The 23476-nt window shown below is 32.1% G+C and overlaps 1 protein-coding gene across 9 annotated transcripts in view; it reads right to left on the bottom strand.

Moving 5' to 3' along the window:
- The window catches only part of CPEB2 (cytoplasmic polyadenylation element binding protein 2), a 63229-nt gene that overhangs the window by 19304 nt on the left and 20449 nt on the right, over positions 1-23476 (bottom strand). For 5 of the 9 annotated variants that reach the window (XM_036921093.2, XM_036921095.2, XM_036921098.2 and 2 more), the window contains 2 exons: positions 16304-16354; positions 8913-8936 (listed from right to left, as the gene is read on the bottom strand). The exons of 2 other annotated variants lie outside the window; for them this stretch is intronic. In XM_036921093.2, coding sequence (XP_036776988.2) covers positions 8913-8936; positions 16304-16354 — 75 coding nt within the window. The remainder of the gene's footprint in view (positions 1-8912; positions 8937-16303; positions 16355-23476) is intronic. 2 more of the 9 variants (XM_036921094.2, XM_036921096.2) reach the window with 1 other exon arrangement.

The raw sequence follows: 23476 nt of genomic DNA, 5'->3' as shown, positions 1-23476 counted from the left end.
TTTTTTCTTTCAAGATGGAGTAAAGAATTGTTTTTCTGAATGAGAAGACAATGCATACAGTATGTAGAATGTGCCATAACATATACAATAAATATTCAACATAAAATGTTAAACAATGTTATCATCTTGAAAAATGTGACACATGATGATGCAAGTGACATAAACAAAGACAATGTGAAATGTGCGGCCTACACAGAGCTGGAGCTCTGGTGAGAAGAAGGCGATGCTGCACGTCTGTGACCGACAGTTAGCCAGAGAGAAAAATCGCATTTGGTAGACGAAATAGGAATTATTCTACAGATCCAAATTCAATTTAAATAAGGTGTCCTGAAAGATACCCTTGTTCACTGACTAACTTTGTATTAATTTAACCTTCCCAATATCTATCAGAAATAAGGACCAATGAAAAACAAATGTCAATATTCTTTGTGGTCAACAGAAAAAAAGCCCTTCAAAATGAAAAATGTTTTACTTAAAATGAACCTCATCAAGAACCATTAAAATATTAACTGTGAGCAGCTTTCTAAGGCTGGACTTAAAGTAGATGAGGCAGAGAAACAACATGTATACTAACTAGTTTTTGATTAAATGACTTAAAGTTTTTATCTTAACTATAGTATTTTAACTATATTCATATTATAACTAATCTTAACAATTATGATAAGTTACTGTCATTAAGTTCTAACTAAAATAAAGTATTACAGCTAGTAAAATAATTATCAAAAATCTGTATGTCTATAATCTATGAACCAAAGTTCAGCTAAACAAAAGATGTAAAGGAAAGGCTAAGAAGTTATCACACATTAGCCATACTAATAAAAATCTGCATTAGTAGAAATCATGATCACTTTCTAGAAGCTATAAAAGCAATTAAGAGTTAAACACTCATTTTAAAAGAAGTTAACTGAGTATATCATCAACAAAAATATTACTTTTGACCTTGCTAATTATCCTTCTATATAAGCAAATTAATGAGTATAAAAGGAGAACCACTAAATCATTATGTCATCCATATACAGAATACTTTAAATGTGCTTTCTAAGAATGATACATACATATATTAGTGCATGAAAACGATTGGCAATAAAGGCAAAATTGTATGTACTGAGGGAATTTGATTATCAAATTATTTGGGCTAAAATATTACCATAGTTTTCAACCAAAGTTAAATTACCTTTCTCCTTCTTTGCCCTGAAACTAGGATATATTTTCAGGTTCTTATACCTTAAAAGAGTCAAACTGAATCATAATGAAAACACAATATAAAATTTGTGGGATGTAGCAAAAGCTACATGCTTAGAGGAAGATTTCCATACTCGGAGGAAATTCACAATTTTAAATGCATATTAGAGAATAAGAAATGTTTAAAATAAATAATCCTAGTTTCTGGCACAAAGAGAAAAAGAATAGCAAGTTAATATAAAGAGAGTAAGATGAAGGAAATAAAAACTAAAATCAATTGACAGGGAAAACAGAGATTAATGGAAGGAAAATCAATAAAGCTAAAAGTTGGCTCTTTAAAAACTTACAAAATCAATATACCTCTAAGTCAAGTTCATCAAGAAAAAAAGATAATTCAAATTACTAATACTAATTATGATAAAGGGGACATCAATCAACACAGAACCTATGGACATTAAAAGTTTAAACTTCCTAACTTGTTTTGCAGCCCTCATACTAAAACCTGCCAAAAACATTATTAGAAAACTAAATACCAGTATCTCTCATGATCATAGAGGCAAAATTCTAAATAATATATTAATAGACTGAATCCAGAAATATATAAAAATGAAAAATACATCATGATTAAGTGGGGTTCACTCCAGGAATGTAGGATGATTGACATTTGAAAACCAACTACTGTAATTCATCACATTAACAGAAGGAAATAGAAAATCATACAATCATTTCCAAAGATGTAGGAAATACATTTGATAATATTCAACAACATTCATGATAAAAACCCTTGGCAAACTAGGAAAAGTTGGGAATTTCCTCGATGTGAAAAAGCATAAAAAGCCCAGAGTGTACATCTTTAATTTTAAGCTATTCAATGTTCTCCTTGAGGTTTGGAAGGATGTTGATTCTATTTCTATTCAACATTATACTGGAGGTAGAACTGGTGTAATAGGATGAGAATCGTAAATTAAAGTCTCAAATATTAGCAAAGAAAAAGTAAAACTGTCTTTATTTGCTAAGAACATGATTCTCTGGAAAAGACAAAAGAATCCAACTACTAGAAATAAGTGCATTTAGTTAGGGAACAAATGCAAAGTCAATTTACAAGAAATAATTTATTTCTAAATTATAGTAATAAACAAGTGGGAAAAGTGAAAAATAATGCCATTCCCATGCCATAAAATCTCATCAAATACCCAAGAATAAATTTAACGAAAAGATGTGCAAGACTTCTACACTGAAAATGATAAAAACTTGCTGAGAAGTTTTAAAAGACTGACATAAATGAACAGAGAGAAGAAATCCGTATGTAAGATGTAAATTCCAAATTATCTATTGATTTAATACAATTTCATTCAAAATCCTAGCATTTTGTCTTCTAGAAATACATAAGTTCTGAAATTTATGGTAAATCCAAAGACTCAAAAGAGTAAAAAAAAAAAAATTACACAAAAGAACAAAGGATTTACACTACCAGATTTCAAGACTTACTAGTTAACTATGGATATTAAGACTGTAACACTAATGTTAATATAGACAAACAGACAAATGGAACAAAACAGAACCCAGAAATAGACCCACACATATAGAGTCATTTGAATTTTTCAAGGATACCAATGCAATTCAATGTGGTAAGGAAGAGTTTTTCAATAAATGCCGGTGGAACAATGGATATCTACCTGGAGGGGGGAAAAAAAGAACCTTCTCTCTATTCTCATACCAAACACAGAAATAAATTCAAGAAGAATCAGAGTTAAATGTAAGAGTTACAACAACCAAGTTTCTAGAATTTCTTCTTAATATTTGGGAATAGATAGTAATCCTTCTTAGGATCAAAAAGCACTAATGATGAAAGAAAACAACTGGATTCCATCAAAATCAAACATTATGCTGCTTATCAAAAGATAGTGTTAATAAGGTGAAAAGACAAGCAACTACCAGAAATTAGGAAACAGTAGATAAAGAGCTCCCATGAATGAAGATTAACAGACCAATTAAAAATGGAGAAATGACTTGTACTTCATAAAAAAAGTAATAAAATAATATAATGGAACAGTTTATAAGCATATGAAAAGGTGCTTCATCATCATGCTTAGTCATCAGGAAGATGCAGATTAGAACCATAAGGAGATGCCATTCATATCCTGTCAGAATGGATAAAATTCAAAATCAGTCTCATACTCTACTGGAGTATGAATTTGGCAAACTCCTTCATAGTTTCTAGTAAGTTAAATATACACTTATTCTATGAACCAGTAATTCCACAGTGCTTATACACACATACACACAGAAAAGGTACAAAATTGTTCATGGCAGTTTTATTCATAACAGGCCCCAAGTGAAAAACAACTCAAAGGTCTATCAATAGGGAAATGGGTAAACAAACTGTGGTGTATTCATACAATGATTCTATTCACCTGTAAAAAGAAGTAACTACTGATAGTAATTTCCCTTATATATTATACAAAGAAACAGTCATGATTTTTCTTAAACTTGAGACTGAAATTTGTAAGTTTGTAAAAGCAATTAATTATGAAATTTTTAAATGCTTTCTTCTAAGATAGCTGATATGGCTGTTCCTAATGCTCTTACCACAAGAATTAAAAGTGTGTTTATTTCTCCAGATAATCTTAAAGGTGAGATTTCCATGCTGTTAAAATCTGCAACATACTCTAAGGATAGTGATTAGCAAGCACTATATTCAAAACAATTCTCAAGTGCAATTAGAGTTGCACTGCTTGAAATGGTAGGGATTTATTTTTTCTATTTTAGAAATTATCAGTTGATCTTGATATCAAACACTTTATTTATATTCTCTAGCTGTTGTTATGAAATAAGCCCAACTCAAAATTCTTGACCATTCAACAAGGCAACAAGGATGAACATTACACAAAAATATTATTTCAATGGTTCTAACTCAAAATTTACATATATATCCACACTTGTATGTAGTAACATACACATATACATATATTCACAAATACATGCATATAAACATAAGAAAACATGAGAATTAACATGAAAGTAGTTACAACCAAGATTAGAGATTCTAACTAAGGGTTCTTTAAGAGATTTATAAAGAATGGGATAGTTTTAGATAGAAAAGGCTAGAGGAGAAAAGAGGGGAAAAGCTTGATGGGTAAAAAGATACTTGACTGAGCAAACAGACAGAAACATTCCAAATGCTGTATCTAAGTATAGAAAACTGGAGATATTCTTAACGGTGTGTTCAAAAGTCCTTCTTACAAATCCAAATAAAATAACTTACAGTAAGTTAGCCATCTAAAATGTACAATAAAATTTTTAAATGTAAAATAGTAGTTACAATAAAGATTATAGATAAAGGAAGTAATGAGATGAAAGAGTAAAAAAAAAGAATAAACAGAGGTTTAAGGTTGTCCAATCACTGCCAGTGTAAGAGTCTGAGATGGTTTCCATATTGCCAGGGCTCTTGAAGAGGTCACTGAAATCCTTCTAATTGAAGGTAACATTATAGGATATTCCTATAACAGGACTAAAACATACCTTCTCCAAAAATAGAAAATTGACACAGTAATCACTGAAAATATGAGCCTCCTTTGTTATGGATAATCATGACTCAAATTACTCCAAAATATTTTAATAAAAAGGATTAGAGAATACACTTTACATATTCTTATAAAAACTGTTTCTCTATAATAAAAACTACATTTTGAGCTTCCTAAACTAAAGGCAGAACTAAAGGTTAAATTATGAACATGCTGCTTGTGTGACATTGGCAGTTTTCCCCTAGCATCTGGTCTGTGGGTGTGCACAGGTATGTGTACAGTACACAAGCACGTGGCTGGAGAGTGGTGGGCAGTTGTTATCTCTGACTGGCAGCTTTGCTAATATACCTGTGCATTAGTAACCATACTGAGTTTTCAGATTTCAGCCTCATTCTGGAAGCCCAGAATAAAGACATTTCTCAACATATCAATGGAGGTGGCAGGAAAGAAAAAGAAAAATTTGTATAAAGCTAGCCAATATACGTCTTTGCAAATTCAATCTTTAGACATAATTTATTTGCCTTAAAATTATGTTCACTAAAATTTTGTTTTTTTTAGAAATTGGTATTACTGGGTATAGATGTAGAGCAAGTAGTCAGTCTCTTTGAGGACAGGTCAGTAATTTTTTTTCTGTAAAGGGCCAGACAGCAAATAATTTAGACTTTGAAGGTAATACATTCTGTTGTAACTACTCAACTCTGCTGTCATTCTAGGTCCAAAGCAACCAGACAAAAGGTAATGAATGGGCATGGCTGTGTTGCAATAAAGCTTTGTTTACAAAAACAGAAGGCTTGGTCTGTGGGCTATAGTGTGCTGACCCTTGTCTTGCAGTTTCACTCAGGCTTTTGTCATTTTTTGTAAACTCTGCCATTCCCTGACACTTACCAAAGTATTATGAAAGATAAAGGATTTCAGCCATGATATATCATATAAGGGTTTGGGAGTGCTGATATTAGTGGGGTATACAATTACTCTGGCTACTTCACAAGATTGTTTTAAGAGTCAAATAAGTTCAAATCAAGTCTAATCAAATCAGAAAACCCTGGGTAAACTTTAAAATAATACACAGTATACTGTGTTAATAATTCCTTATTTATTATAGCACATAAGTCTGAATGGCTACACAGCATAAATAAATCCAACCTAACCATACCACCATAGTTTCACTCCCTTTAAAATTATTTCTTCTATCTCCTTACTGCATATATTATCTACTAATTCAAGCTTTGGGCTCACCTGCTAGAAAAAAATAGCCTTCTGGTGTTTAGTACAATTAACTAAAACAGGCTCCTTAAATTTATTATTTAAAATATTCTACATATTTTATTATTTCTGGAGCACAACAGCCCTTCCATCCTTTACTAAAGGGACAAATTAAGAATACAGAAACATTTTAGGTGGAGAAATAGAGCTTCAATTACACTTCATAGCTCCCTTCACAATCCCAGACCAGTGTAAGTTCACTCTCAGAATGGAATGCAAGAACACTGAACAAACAATAAATAGAAAAGATAGACATTTTCCTTATATTAAAGTCAGCTCCCATTTGGGAATCTTCTTCCCTCTTAATCCTGGGCCACAGGCAGCTCTGAAGTAGAGCAACTGACTTCCAGGGTATAGAGAAACATCAGAGTAGGGGCAGGTTCTAACTGAAAATCAGAGGAAAAAAAAATCTTTGCTCTTTCTGAATTACTTCCAGTATAATTACATTCTGATTATTCCTAAGGTATATTTCATGTATTTGTACCTAGAGCTAGCCTGATTTAAAGTTCTTATTGACATCATTAAGGAAATTAAAATTTCTAAAGTCATTTTGGTAGTGATTTGGTTTGACTGAAGGCTACTGGGAAATAAAACAAGTGAAATCAGCTACTCTGTGTCTGGTCTTAAACGTGAGTCAAAGGTGGCACATAAGAGGAAGAATAGTTCCTCCTACACTTGACTACAAAGTCAAATGCCTTGACAGTAATACTGTTCACCCACCACTGCACTAGCAAAGAGCAATGTCTTATTTTTGGCAAGAATTGTTATCAACTCAGTGTGACACATCACACATGAAGAGTAAACCTGATACATATGAATTTTTTTTTTTTAGAAAAGGAAAATGATTAAATAAATGAATACGTGCAGTTCTTTTGACAGACCAAACCTAAAACACAAAGCCCATAAAAGGGGGACATTGGTAGTTAAAAGGTCATCAGTGTAATGTTGATATTACATCTAGAAGAGAAAGGAGAAAAAATTAGTGGAAAATAGGAAGAGAGCCAGGCTGCTTCTAGTCCTTTCTGAGTGAGTCATTCATTTGGTATGTATTTTTTTTAATGTTTTATTACTACTTACTATACTTCCAAATTCAAATAAAATCCCTGAATAGCTATTTCTAATGGATATACTTTTCATCTGACCATCAAAATCAAAATTTTAAAAGCAGACTCCTACTATTCATAGAGGACCAACTAAAGAAAATCTCTAATGCTATATAACTTGAACATTTAAGCATTATCATCCCACACTAAGCCAAGTGACTTCTGTCAGCTCCATCTTAAAGGTTTGTATCAGAAGCCTTAAAACCGTGTGAGAGTCTTCTTCCTTCCAATGCTGGCAGGTAGTTCTGAAGGAGAGGAAATTTTCATGGCTCTCAGAGGACAGAGATATAGTAGTAGCAAGATCCTATCTATCTAAAAGCAGAATTTTTTTCTTTTTCTTAATATAATCTTAGTCTACAATTGTTGAACTGAGATAAAACAAAATAAACACCAACATGCCTTTCAAATAACTCATTCTTACGAACTTCTTAGATAATATTTACACCAGAGTATGCCAAATTAGACTAAACATAAATCACTAAGGTTAAAAGATGAAAAGTGTGTAACAAGATCCTAAATTGCTCTATAGAGTCAAAGATACCCAGAAGTCACAATTGGTAAGGGTTTTTTCTAGAGAATTGAAGCTCTATCTTAAAATAGCATAGTGAAATAAAAAAGTCCATAGACCTGAAAATAGGTACTAAAATTCTAAGTTTTCCCTTTCTCAGTTATCTAAAGATAACAATACTTAGAAAGTTACTTAGCTTCAGTTATCTAAGTCTTGAGTTTCTATATCTTCTAATTATTTAGTCAGAGACTTAAAGAATCAAGAGATTCAGTCAAGTATTTAAATAAACTAGATTCCAAAAATGAAGTTAAATTCTGATGATGGAAATATACAACTGGAAATACTACTTAAGAAAATAACTTATCAGTCATGGAAGATGGTTTTGCTCATTTGTACCCATGACTAGAAAAGAAACTGAAGCACTGGCACACATATGTAATAAAATTTGTCAAAAGGCACTGTTACTACTGTCTCCATGGCTCAAGGGAGATTTTAGGGGCCAAGGAATACCATTTTTTTCAGTTTGACTCTTAAAACAACTGTATCAGTATCTTGCCTACTGCTCACTGAGAGGATACTCTGGTAGTATAAAGCTACATTTGCTTCTCTTCATTCCATCTATGTTTCTCCCTCTTAACTTCTGGACATGAAAGAGAGAAGTCAAGTTAAGCTACAGAATATGTCAGCTGCTTTCCTAGTAAGTTTAATAGTCAACATTCAGTCCTAGCTTTTTTCTTAAAATAACAAGAACCTTGAGAGGAAGACAATTATGGAAGAGAGAAACAAAGAGTGTATGTCTTAGAGTGAGGGAGAGAGAAAGGATTATATTCTTAGAAGACAGAAATATTAGCAACGTGATTTTTATATATCAGTGTTAACAATCTATTTGGTATTTGTTATTTTCAACTGCATCAAACTTAAAACTAATAAACTAGAGCTGTAAATTATATGCTATAGATCAATCAGTTATAGATGTAAAGAGTAGAAAAATCATATTGCATGTCACCTTCACTAGCATTTACCAAACACATTTCTTACGCAAACCATAAACAGCTTTATTTTAAAAGGTATAAAAATAACTTTTCAAGGAAGTTAAAATCTTAGTTTAAGAAGGAAAAATTTATGAAATAACCATATTAGTAAGAAAATAAGCTTTAAAGGTTAAAGGATTTAGGATTCAAAACTTTGATAACAAGTAAGTGCTCAAATCAAAATGCAATTTTCTGTGAGGTTTCAGACATTGCATTATGAGATCTGGAATAATTAATTATATCATTCATCAGTAAAACCCAATTAGAAACACTTATATCATAGCAAACAGAAATGAATTACCTCGTCTTCGCCCATAACTCCTTGCTGCATGTAAACAAAGGACAAATTGTAAAATGTCAGAACTAAAAATAAGCCCACATACACATATATTTGTGATATGAAAAGCTATGTGGGCGTCTGGTAATTAGTGCTACTTTAAGAACTATGACAAAGTCACCATATAATATCTGCAAGATGTTTCACCATTTACAAAGCATTTTTATTATATGTATCATCTGAACTATATAAAAATCAATAGGAAAAATAGAATTTATTCTTATTCATGTTAAAATTCAAGAATAAATGTTTGTTTCATCTATCAGGATAGGAGTATGTAACACTTTACAGTTAAACAGCATCCCAAATAGTTTTCTCAATGAATGGGAACAACTTGAAACAGATCCTTTTTTTCACCCTGTTTATTATAAAGAATAATATAGCATATTTAATCCAACAAATAGCTATTCAGATCCAATTTACATTACACCAAGTCCTGTAGAGAGAAAGTACTGGAAAGACAGAAGAGTGAAAAGACAGAACAATATTAAATTGATACTATGAAGCCTGTATAGCTTAGATTGAATATAAATAAATCAATCTATGTTCAAACTTGCTTAGTTGAAGAAATGATTAATGACATAGTATTGCTAATAATGGTCTCAATCTTTCTGGTACATTTTGTAACAGCTATCTATGTGTTTATGTCTCTACTATTGGGGTAAGAGGGATTCAAATACAAATTATTAGTTGTATCATAGAAAAGTACTTATATTAAATACCATATAAGTCAGAAAGGCATTTCCATCTATGTTACTAGCAGTAATTCCTTATGGAGAAACAATGCTGCAATTTATTTTTCATAATAAACTATCAGTCTGATAAAATCAACAACTTGCTTTTAAATAACTTCTTCCCCCAAATCTGAGTGTAAAATGAGTATTTTTATCTTGGAGTTAATATATGAAATCAAGGCAGTAAACAAACAAATTGTTAAAATTAGGTTCTTACTTCATGTTCATGAATTTTTTTTAAGCCCGGGAAAAACATGATATTGAACAAACCTCAAATCAAAGTATGCATTAAACGTTGTCAAAAATCAATCTCCCCAAAAGTATGAAAGTTAAAGATCTAAAGAAATCATTTCATATCATTAAATATATTCTATTACATATACTTTACAAAATATGTATTTAATTTTACTAAGGCTTTAATACAGAGAAGTATGTCTACAAGGTGAGAATATAACATTAGTTCGCCTATAACAAAGAGGTCAAAAACAAACTTAATTCTTAGTTATTTACATTTCAAGATGTAAGTCAATAAACATAAAGCTTACATCAGAGTCTTTTATATAAAACAATTTAATTTGCATCTCTGTCACTCTACTATCTTTCTTTAGTTATATAATCTTCTGCAGACCTAACCTGTCCATGAGCTCCAATTACCTCAAAGTCCAGAAGATATACCTTACTGGTATATTAGTTTATATAGAGCTTACCTGTGTGTGTTTATGTATATATATAGTTTATGTAAGTATTACCTGTATACACAGTTTATATACAGCATACCTAACATACTTTAGTTTTCGGTGAGGGGTGGGGTACAGGTGGCACTCAGAATTTTGTGCCTAGGTCTTCTGAGAATTATAAAAGCCTTAAAAAAAAAAAGGGGTTTTAAAGAGATGGAAGATCAATTGTGGAAAATCAGACTGATACTAAGAATTTTAAAAGAGTTATCAAGAACAAGCTATGGAAGAGTGAATTCCTTGAAGACTTAAGTCGATAGGTCCCTGAACACTTCACAGTACATGTCTGAGGTACTGGGCTCCCTGCTTATTCCTATGCATGACCTAATGATACTAATCCAGTGTAAACTGGCTTTGGGGGATTTCATTCATGAGTGTAGAAGGTTGAACATTTATAAAGTATATGAAACTATTCTCAAGTTTAAAGTCAAATTATGAATAATAATGAAGTAATAAAATGGGATATAGTTGACATATTGTGAAAACTGACGACATGACCAGTTTAGCTGATCATACTCCTAGCTGAGGCGACTTAATACTAAAACTATGAAAATATGCACAAATGTTCACAGCATCTTAGGTTTCACTTCATTCCTAGGCTTGAACACATCGTTTAGAAATTTCTCCATCTTTCTCATACCTGAGGTATTTCAGAATCCTGTAAAGAGTTATTCCAATTATTTTTTGGACAACTCTCAGATTCCAAGTCTCTACATTACTAAAAATAGAACAGAGTACAGATGAAGTTAAGCCATGTGAAACATTTCCTATTCCCTGTCATGGAAATAACCAATCTGCTACCATCATGCTAAGCCAGAGTGTGTGTATTCACTTTCCTACCCATGTTTATATGTGAATTTCTGGGATACGTCCCACTGCAACTTGGAATTAAAATGATCAGAATCCCCCACTGAGAAAAGAAAATCATTAAATGACTATTTATTATGCTACAATTTAAAAATTATCCTTAAACAATATGTTTAAACAACATTTAAAACATCCTTAAAAAATATGTCCCTACAAACCACTCAGATTTAGGAAACAAAGTAAAAAATTTATTGCCTAAAAGCTGTATTTGGAATATTAAATTTCAGATACATAAATTTTATAAAGCATTACAAAAAAAGTAAACCTCATACAAAGTGAGGAATCGACTATTTAATATATATGTGTAAATACATATGCATGTATATGTATATGTATTTATGTCAAAATGTATTATGTATTTTTAAATTTTTTTAATGAAACTAATACTTAGGTTATGAGCAAAGTCTGAAAACCTTTCGTATAAAAGTGATTTTAAAATTTGGTCCTGGGATTATTTATCAATAATCTTACTGAGGTTCTAAATCATAGTTATTATAAAATAAATGGGATGATTCTAACATTCTCTTTAGTCTTTGTGTCCTTATGTATTAGCTCTCAGCTACAGTTGTGGTACCTGAACTACTGCAGATGGAGGAAGGGATAGGTAAACATACCAAACCAGCTAGAAATACTTATAAAGTTCTCTTGGTGTGAAACTAAAGAAATTCTTATTTCTTGCTCTAAAAATTCAAAACGGAGGAGAGAAACATATGCCCCAAATCATAATCCTTTTCAAGACCCAAAATGAATGCGCTGTTACCTATTCCACTTAATTCCATTAACATAGAAAAAATAACTGATTGCATACTTGTGTCCTAGTTTCATGACTTAATATGGTATATTTAGAGTATCTGCTTTGAGAAGTACAGTTTCATTACCAAGTAAATTTTCTTTATTAAAAGATACATATAACTTCTTTCCTCCCAAAAGGTAGAGCAAGCTCTTGATTACAAACATGGCTGTATGTGGTTAATCACAGCAAATTTAAATTTCAAATTAGCTTGCTAGTATCACCCCCATGTTTCTGCTCTGTCCCATTCTTTTTGAAAAACTGCATGCACTAATAAAAAAGTCAGCTATCTTCCTTCGGAAAGGGGTGAGGGGAGCACAACCTAATTGAAATAATAACCAATACTGGAATGTTAAGTCATTTCATATTGCTCCTCATTACTATGGAAAATGGCAGATATTTTGTTTTGTTTTTTACTACTGATAATAAAATATGTGACTTACACACTTAGAAATATAAACATTTAAGCTGTCATCATAACTTCAGACAGTACTTCTAGTTTTTAGACAGTCTACCCATTCCTATCTAAAGTGACTTGTCTAATGTGCTTCTGGATGTTACATTTGGATTCTTCTACAATATTTGAATTATTCAACAGTGGGAGTCTCCATCAATCAATTCAACTTGATTTCAACTTGAATTGAAATAAATGGTCTGTTCTGAAACCTGTTTGCAGTTATATTTCTATAGCATTTTTATTGTTAAATTATAAAAAAAGATCTGTACAATAACTTAATGAGACATACCAGTATGGGATTATATCTTTTTTTCTGTATCTGAGTTAACAGAGGCTCAGAGTTAAGGATTTGCCCAAGTATTTCATAGTTTTGCCTAGTTTGACCAATTTCCTGACCTTTATCCCAATTCCATGTTTCTCTCTTTCATAAAGGGTATTTAAAAACTTAATTGTAACATGAATTAACTAGGGAGGCAGAATCAGAAAACCTTTACAATATTTGCCTTCTCAGCATAACGGCTATACTAATATATTATTTTTTTATTAAATGGACTCAAGCCTAGCAGCACTGTACCATTCCAGCCAGTTTTGTATTTTCTAATGTTCTTAAATTGTAATAGCCACACACTTATTTTAATGCCTATTTGTGCACCATCAAAGGTCATCTTGGTTACAAGGAGTAAGCACAGCGCACTCGAGGAAACACCACCTAGAGAGAGTCATTTTGCTTTTATTGACCCAAATTTTGTCTCTATGTAGCTTCTTCCAACTGTTCCTAGTTTCGTGTTTTGTAGTAACATAAAACAAGTCTTCTTTGTTCACTACACGTAACAATCTTCAAACAGTTGGCAATATCAGTATGTCTTCTTCTCATTTTATATTCTCCAATTCACAGGACATGATTTTTACTCTTTCAAAGTCATTTTTGTTACTGTTTATCATCACCCACAGTCACAGCTAACTTTTACTTTCAGGAACTGTATTAAATAGTTTACATGAATGAATGCACTCATTCTCAAAACAATCCCCCTGAGGCAGGCAGCATGTTATCTGTTTTTGGACATAGAGAATATGAGTCGAAGTTAGGTAAGCTGCCCAAGGTCACAAAGCTAGAAATAGCAAACTCGAGCTGAAACCCAGATAACTTGGCTCCAGAACCTGTGGTACTTACCAATATGAACTCTTCTAAACTACCACCACAAAAAAATACTGATGTGCAATTTATTACTAAATATTGATTTTCAAAGTCAATAAATATTAGCTATGTTTATTGGTTAAGTAATACAACTTAATTGATAATAGTGAATTAACTGTGTGACAGACTAAAAAAGTACTAACTTAAAAAGTAGGTGTATGTACTGAGATGCTAAAATTTCTTTAATCAATCAGTAATATTTAGTAACTTAGTATAGACAAGGGACTGGTATTAACATCACTCATTTCTCATTTTTCAAGGGAGACAATATGCTAAGGATATAGTTAGATTATAAGCAGTTAAAAGCAGTTTAAGGAAAATTTCTCCCTACTTTTTAGTGCCCTTTGCCTACTTCCCTCTTCAATAACCTTGATGTCTACAAAAAAAATATTTAAATCCTTAATACTGAAATACTTCCTTACCCTCTAAATATACCCAGTTAATCTGATTCTCATTTCCCTTTTTAACCAATGATCCCATCAGCAAAATATTTTTTTTCTCTTTGGATCAAATTGTCTCTCCTGAACTAAACACACTTTGATGTCCTAGTTTTATTATTATTTTTTCTCCCTTGGTTTCTTGTCAGTAAAGGTTCTGAATTTCCAGGAGAGCCTACTCTACTGAGTACATAATATGGCCCTAAAGTGGCAGACTATAAACAGTGCTCACATAATAAAAAAACAGATTTGTCCACAAGATGCAACTCTTGACTGAAATAAAATATTCTTATGAGACTGAACACTTTCAACCTTGATTATTTATAAGGGCTTTAGGCAGCTGATTAAATCAATTAGGTTAATAATGTTTAGTGTAACCAAAAGCACGTTATAAAAACAGTGTGGGTAGTAAGCATTTTGCTCACACACAACTGACATGTTTTATTGTGATTACAATATACTTCTGAATCATGCTAGTTTACTATGCATTCAGCAATCTAAGAACATCTATGAATGATCTAACAAATTATTTCGTACAGGGCTTTTATTCAAAAGGATCTTAACAGAATATGTGAAAAACAGGCAAATTCAAATTTTTCAACTGAATTGCTTATTTTACAAGTTAAAATAGAAATGTAAATAATCTTTATTTACAATATAGAATGTTTCAAAAGGAAAATATTTAAGAAAGTCAGGACCAATACATAAATAATTTACTGTTATCTACATCTATTATTATAAATTCCCCAAAAATATAAAAATTACAATCTCTTTTCAGTTTTGTTAACTCATTTCAACAATATAATTTTGCCAAATTTAGTAAAAAATTTAGGGTTCAGAGACTAGCTACTCAAATGATATGCTTTTTTAAAAATTCTGTGCTAGAAAATAAGTTGAATGAAGTCCTGGAATGTAATTTCCAGTACCTTTCTGGTCAAAGTCTATGTAAACACCTTAAGTCACTGAATTCATCACTGTGGCCACTGGACTGCTGTAAGGTCTAGCCTGGGCATGGCCTCACCTTAGAGTCACGTCTGGCCCAAGCAGTAGTGCCCTAATGATTCTACCTCTAACCATCCTTAAAGATCCTCACTAATAGGATAACTAGTGCTTAGACTAGGCTGGCATGTGGGAGGCATCTCAATACATAACAGTTATATGTCCAATGAAACAATCTATCATGTCATCTAATGCTTTTTCTTTTTCAATTTTTCCCTCATTTCAAAAACCTATTTACCTTGACAATCTCCCAGGTAGCCTGGACTTTATTCCTAGCTTCCTGTCACTACCATCTTTACTAAAGATTAGATCATATAATCTAGCTTTGCATTATTTTTTTTCATCCTTTGTTCCCCAAGTTTACTGCCATCTTTTTTCAACAAAGCTTTACTTGAAACAAAAGAACCACACCATGATATGATTATGTATTTTAAAGTAAATACTCTATTATTCCTTCTTCCTCCTACTTCCTCTCCTTACCCTCTGATTTAAAATAACTTTGTGAAGGATATTTTAGTCCTCTAGGCCTACTCCTATGTCATGGATGTGCTAAGTACTGTGACTCTGCATAGAATATTTGGTCCAACAGAAAGAAAACAAACTTTAATGAAAAGTTTATTTTTTTTCTAATTCTGGTGAACTTCAGTGTAAATCTTCTAATTAGAATTAAGTTGGTGTGACCATCAATTTAAAGACTCATCAGTATATTACTTAGTTGAACATAAACACAACTGCAATACTAAGTAACAAGTTCTAGGAACTCTAGAAACATTATCTCATTTAATTCTCATAATAAACCTTGAGATTGTTACTCCCATTTTACAGATAGGAAACTAAGGCTCATAGAAGTTATTTCACCAAGGTCATACCATAAATCAGAAAGCCAATATTCAAACTCAATCTGTCTCCCAAAATCTGTGATCACTGAATTAAGTCACACTATCACAAACACACCTTAATGACTGCTTTATCAGCCAGAATATACTCAAACTCTTAATTCTGCTTTCTGTACAGGAAAGGTGTAGTTTTATTTTTATACTTTTAAATGATTCCCTTGTGTGTATGGGGAGCTTTAGAGAAATGTATTCAATTCTCTTTGTATGAAATCAGTTAGAAACATAAAATATTTTTATAAAACTTACCATTTAACATCAACAGATTGTCAGTTCCTGGATGTGGATAGCTCAATCGACCTTTAAAAAGACAGGAAAGGAAAGGTTGAAGATTATGGAGCTATTTGATAAGGAAAAAAAAGGAAGGAGAGTTAAGGAGGAAATTATTGAGCATGATGTACTTCCTAAGAAATAAAAGCTAATGTTTAACTCAAAGTGTATTAACTAAAATCATCTTTGAAAGTCGGAAACAAAACAAGCAAGTTAACCTTAGTTCCTAGATCATAAGAGCATGATGGGATTTGGAAGGAATAGCTACAGAATAAAGCCTGTTTGTTTTCTGAAATGTAAAAGCAATGTAGGTATCTCAGTCTTTTAAATGTAGTATTAGATGTGAAATTATTAAAGTATTTTCAAAGGTGTTTGTAATTCTCTCTACATACTTTTTTCCAAAGATGAAATATGAAAAAAATGTATATTCCTACTAAGTAAAAAAAACCAAAATATTAAAATAAAAAACAAGCAGCAAAAACCCATCAAAACTTGCCATTTAAATTAAAAGAAAATTCATTTAAATTTAAGTAAAGATCTTTAACGAAAACATCTTACATGTATTATTACAAATTTATTGGAAATTTAATTTGTTCAAAGTTTACACATAACATAAAAATAAAAAAGTCAAAAATTAAAATACTTAAGCTTAAGAGCATAGTAACCAAGTGTATCTGTCCTTTGAGTCATTCTTTATTTAAAAGTTTTGCATTTTCTAAATGCAGAAGGGACTACACATCAGCACTATATACTTCTGTGGAAAAGTATGCACATGAACATACTGTGGTTTACCAGCATTTTTGCATTATAATATTTGTTTGACTAAAGAGCCAGTACTGAGTATGACCACTGTCTTTAGTCATTAAAATATAGGACTTTCCTCTAATGCCTGAATCTCTGATATACTATTAGAAAGGTGCATTACAATCCATTTAGAAAAGTGCTAAAAATTTAATGTCTGTGAGATTACATTGTGTGTTAGCAACTTTCAGCACAGCCTCTTTAAAATAACACTATAATAGCATCAATGCATTGCCACCAGAAAGATGACCAGTAAATAGTTGAATGTACCTGACAAGGAGTCCAGATTAACTATATCTACCTTTACCACTTCAGCTAGTACACAATAAGGACTCTTTATTATACCCAAATATCTCATATAAAATAGATTGTTAACTTTTGTTTAAATTTTATGTAAAGAATTCGATCACCAATGGAAGACAGAATGGCAAAGGCAATCCAATTTTGACATTAAAATAAATAAAGATATATATATATATGTTAGATATATAGATATATACATTTACCTATACATACACACACACTTCATCTGAGCTTTAAGTATAGGACACTCCATTTTCAGGTTCAACATGGTTAAACATTACTGTCCAAAACACAATTTACAACTTATTTACTGATTTTCATGCAGAGCATGACATTAAACTAAATGACCTCTTAAAGTTGTCATACTCTAAAAACATACAAATAAGCTTAATTGTGATACCATAGTATGGAGTGAGAACTGGACAGTATGCACAAAAGTACAAGATACGAAGAGTTAAGAAGCAGAGCTTTCCTAAACTGCATTTCAATAGCATGGAGCAGTACTTTGAAGTATCATAATTTATTTTGTAAATATGTCTATTTCTAAACACCTTGTTGCAGATGACCAAATTTAGAAAATAACTGAAGGTCATGAAAAAAATTACTGTTATTTCTGACTTGAGATTGAAAATAAAATCCCCTATAAAAGCAACAACCTGTATAGCTGTTCAACACAATGAGTCTATTAAGTTTTGTACATGGGCAATGTACAGGATCTGAGGATACAGATAGGAGTGAGTTACTGCCTTTGATGTGGTAGCACAGACAGACACAAATACACTATTTCAATAAAATCTGCCAAGCATGAGAAGAATTATGTACAGTATGCTATATAAAAAAATACACAAAAAGTATTTAACTAGGCTCAGGGATTCAGGCAAGACTTCTTAGAAAAGTAAACTGAGCAAAGCCTTAAGCCTAGTTCCATTTCAAAAGACAGTCAACTTTCAGTTGTCAAATAATTATCCTCTACAGGTTCATTGTTCACTTTATTTACCTCAAGACACAGGTAACAAGGTATTTTCATTGCTAATAATAGTCTTTCAACTTTCTGGCTCTTAATGGACTTAAAAGGCACACATTATGTGTAAAGTTCATGAGTATATAACTATTTGCAAATGGATATATATTTATATGTATGTTCTAAAATATAGTTCCCCAAACAGGAAAATCTCTCAATATAACTCATAATATAATCCAAAATGAAATAAGCAAATTCAGACTCTTTTTTAAGTGATCAAATTACTTTTCTTTTAACACAGTGAAATACCAATACATCTTTACAAGTTACCCTTCACAGTTATATTTTACTTAGGGTAGTATTACTTTCACTAAGAATCTCCCAAATGATAGTAGTAACTAACACTGAAGGGCTTACTATGTGCCATGAGCTCTTCTAAGTTCTTTACAACCAGTTATTTAACCCTCAAAACAATCCTGTGAGATATACACTATTATTTTCCTGTTGAAGATGGAGACACTGTGACACAAAAGGTTAAATAACTTGCCCAAGGTTACACCTCTGGCAAGTAGCAAGATTCTATCCTCAGCAAATTGGCTCTATAATCTTACTCGTTTTCTTAGACCAACTTCCTAGTTGATAACATAATACAGAAAAAGGTATTTATTCTTTCTTCAAATTAGTTAGTACCAATAAAAAGAACTTATAAAATAGTGCTGACAAAATAATAACACTTCTCATGTCGCTTTTCCTTGGATTTAAACATATCTTTAGAATTGTAGAAATGTGAAGTAGAAAGGATAAAATGAAGCAAGCATTTCTTCCACATTTCTTAATGCTTATATATCCTCAAGTTGAAAGCTTTAGCAACAAAAAAATATCCATTTTATGATCATCTTATTTCCCAGATATACTGTCTTGGTTCTCTCCTCTGTCACCAGCCACTCCTTAAGTCTCTCTCCTTTGCTGTCTCCTCTTCCTTTACCCAAACTCGAAATGTTGAAGCTTCAATGTTCAAACCTTGGATTTCTCTTTTTATACTGCCACCCTAGGTGATATTATCTACTACCAAAGCTTCAATACATGACCTCTATCTAAGCAGGTGACTCTTATATCTATATTTCTAACTTTAACCTCTCTATCTCAACCCTGTATTTTCCCTTGATGAGTATATAACAATATCTTTCATCTGGATGCTCATCCCAGAACCTTGGGTTAGTTTTACTCCTTATTCTGTCTAATCTGTATACAAATGTGGCAACAAATCCTGACTGCTGTATTAAAACACAGACCCAAATTGGATTGCTATTCACCAGCTGCTTTACTGTTTCCCTAGCCTAAGCATCCTCATCATTCAGACTACAAGAATAGCCTAATAGTCTAGTCTCCTTTCATCAGCCTATGTGATCCTTTGAAACCTATGGCAGCTCATGTTGATTTACTGCTCAAAACTCTCCCACACTTAGAATAAATATCTGGCCCCTCATCCTCTACCATTTTACCACACTGACCCCTTTGCTATTCCTCAAAAATGTCAGGCATATTCCTATTTCAGGATCTGTATATTTCCTCTCCTTGCTGTCTGAAATGAATTTGCCCATGTGACCAGAGAGCTTATACCTCCCACCTCATTCAGGCCTTTAAGAGACATCATCACAGACCATCCTGTCTAAAACAGCAGCTGTTTCTTTCTCTGTCTCCTTGACACTATATTGTTTTCTTCACAGAGCTGATTCTTTTTCTCTCAAACCCTAAAACAGAGGATCCATGAGGGCAGGACTTTGTCTTTTTTATTCTCTACTATTATCTGTAGCATCTAAAAGAGAGCCTAGTACATAGCAGGCTTTCAAATAATGATTAGATTGCTGAGTCAAATGCCTCAATCCATTTTGCGAACCACGAACTCAATCTAAAGCACAATACCTAAATATGTTTGTATGTGGGGTATAGAAAGGACATTCTCTTGGAAAATGGACAAGTTACAAAACAAGCCTTTATCAGTTCATTTCTAAAGCCCTCAAACATGGGAGGGAGGGGAGGGAGAAGGACAAGTTCTGCTTTTTGCTCTTTGCCAAGATAAGTTTTTTCCTTCTCCACAATTGTTTTTTTTTTCTTTTTTAATGAATACATCCAAAATACGATCTCCAAAGCCCAAATATTCAGTTAATGATGCCAACTCGGTCTTCATTAGTGAGAAGAAAATTGCTAAAGAACAATGCCACATATTTGCTAACTCCTTTTAACAGAAAGAAAAACATATAAACCACATATTAGAATAATAGAGAGCTTGGGTTAGAATTAATACTAAATTTAGTAATAACTAAAGTTAGTAATAGAGGCAGTATGGTACACTGGTTAAAGGCACAAACTCAGAAGACAACTAAGTTCTACCTCTTACTAGCATTAAAGCTTGGATAATTGTTAGTCAGACACCACAGTGATCCAACTGTAAAATAAGAGTAAATATCTACCTCTAACTTGTAAGAACTAAATAAGTTAATGAATACACGTAGAGTTCTAAGAACAATGCTTGGCATGTATCAAGTGCTCAATAAATGATAATATATATGTTATATATTATCTCTCTATATAAAACATAGACACACATATACACTCTTTAATGAAAAGATCTAATACTTCCCTCTTATGTGCTTTAAATAAAATATTGCTCCCCCTGATTTGGTAGACTTTTCTATTATTTTTTCATAGTCTACATTTCATCTTTATTTCCAAAACCAATTAGAAAAAAATGGTTCATAGGAAGCCTGGTAAAATCCACTTAGAATGTGGTCATTACCAACCTTGAATAACTCCAATCTCTGCTCAGATCCAAGGGGCAGGACAGTCATTCCTGACCTCACTCCCAAATTTCAATGCATGCCTCATAAAATCCTAAGAGTAAGATCATACAAACGTAGAAAAGACCCTTAGATCCAAAGTACCAGAATCCAAGAGAGCAATAGAAGCATTCTTTACCCACATTTAAAAGCCATCATTCTACTTTAGTTTCCAGGGAAATTGATCTAGGTAACTTCCTCTTAAATCAGGATCCCATCATGAATTTTTTCACAGGGTAATTATTTATAAATTTTAACACCTTATCTAATCAATATGAGGAAATATACTAAGAAACACTAAGAACACAGAATGTCAAAAACTTTGAATAAATATAATCATAAAAGAAAGAAAACAACAAGAGACTAAACTTGAGCCATTAACTTTACCAGTGTTTACTATTAACTCATGACCAAATGTGGTAAGAGAATGTATTATCACAGATATTACAATAAAACTGGCACTAAAATATTATGTAATTAATATTAGAATCAAGTTAACTGGTTTCACATTTTTAAACTGTAAAAAGGCTTACAAATGAAATATTAAGAATAACAAATGGGCATTCCAACATTGTCAGTGGCAATGCAAACTGGCATAAAACTTAAAAATAAGTTGGCAGTATATATCTAGGTCCTCAAAAACAAATGTATTAATACTATTCTATGGAAATAAACACAGAAAAACTTACTGATTTTTATTTAAATATCTGAAATACCTAAATGTCCAACTGTAAGGATGCAGTTGCACAAACTATTTTATATGCATATAAATTATTTTTTAAAGTTCTAAGTAAATACTAATGAAAAATATGAATTGTTGTAGAAACAATGTTTAATCATTTAACCAATAATTTACTGAGCCCCTTCTATTTGCTTGGCACTATAATAGACACTGATTCAAAAAACAAAGGTGGTCATTCGGCCCATGATACATTATCTTTTGAGAGATATAATTAATATATTGGGGAAAGAACCTACTGAATCAAAAATAAATAAGGTGCTCTGATTAAAAAGGACTAGCAATCTTTAACAGAGTAATCTACTCTTGACTTAGGAGTGTTATGAATGCTTCACCAAGGAGATAACTAGACTAGGTATTACAGAGACTTCTAGTTGAACACGGAGGACTGAATACATGTGTTCTCTACTGCTTTCTGAAACCCCTAAATGACAGTACAGCAGTTTTAAAGAGGCATGACCCCATCAGGTCAAGAATGGGACAGGATCTCGGAAGAATCATGTCAACAAATTTTTGGATTCTGTGAACATGAATGACTGAGTGGTAACAGACTTTGTAAACCAGAAATCATTAAAAACACTGAAACCTGAACTGCTGTGTGCAAGGGGAAGACTATCAAGACACATGCCATTTGCTGTAGCACATACCAGAAAAGCTTCAGAAAAAGCAACTCTGGTCACTGGGGGTAGATGTGGGTAGAACTGAAATCAGCAAGGTTTATGAATGCTTGTCAGCTTTTAAGAGAACCAGAGACACACACAGACCCTCTGCTCCACTGAGAAGGCTAGTACCCAGGCCTACATGCAGCTCCCAGGCAGAATGGAAGACATACATCCAGATCCATTTCCCAGACCAAAAGGAAAAATCTAGCTACAGACATTGTGAGAGTTCTGCCTGATTGACTAACAGCAATCAATGCTCACTACTTAATAAGCCCTGACTACATACACAGAGCTTTGCATCACCATATGTATCTCATCTTTAAAAGTGAATGGACAGTAAAGGATTATAAGGCACATGATGAAAGCCTCCAGCATGAGGGAAAAAAAACAAAAATAAATAGAAGAAAGGAACTTAAAAGAAGCATAGATAAATAGGGAACTGGAAATAACCTTTGAACACTATAATACAGTATTTAAAGATAAACAGTGCAGAGAAATATGGTCAAAGAAGAATAATAGGAAAGTTCTGATAATTTATTTTTTAAAGAGGGTCTTAAAAGTTCCTCAGAAAAAATTTTTTAAATGAAAAAAATCAATCGAAGGGTTGAAGAACAAGAGAGGAAATCTAAAGCAAAAGATAGCAATGGAAAATGAAAAGCAGATAACAGGTGGTTTAATATTTAAATAACAGGAAATCCAGAAAGAATATAAAATATAGAAGAGAAGGAATTATTTTTAAAAATACTGAAAATTTCCAAGAACTGAAAGAAATTAATCTTCAAATTAAAAGGACTCAATGAATGTGCTAGAGGAAATAAACACAGAAATAGAAGGGAAGAAGCAACAGAG

Source organism: Manis pentadactyla, chromosome 5 (assembly GCF_030020395.1).
Source record: "Manis pentadactyla isolate mManPen7 chromosome 5, mManPen7.hap1, whole genome shotgun sequence".
Taxonomy (NCBI): domain Eukaryota; kingdom Metazoa; phylum Chordata; class Mammalia; order Pholidota; family Manidae; genus Manis; species Manis pentadactyla.
Note: the sequence above shows the minus strand (reverse complement) of the source record. Positions and strands in the feature narration are given on the sequence as shown.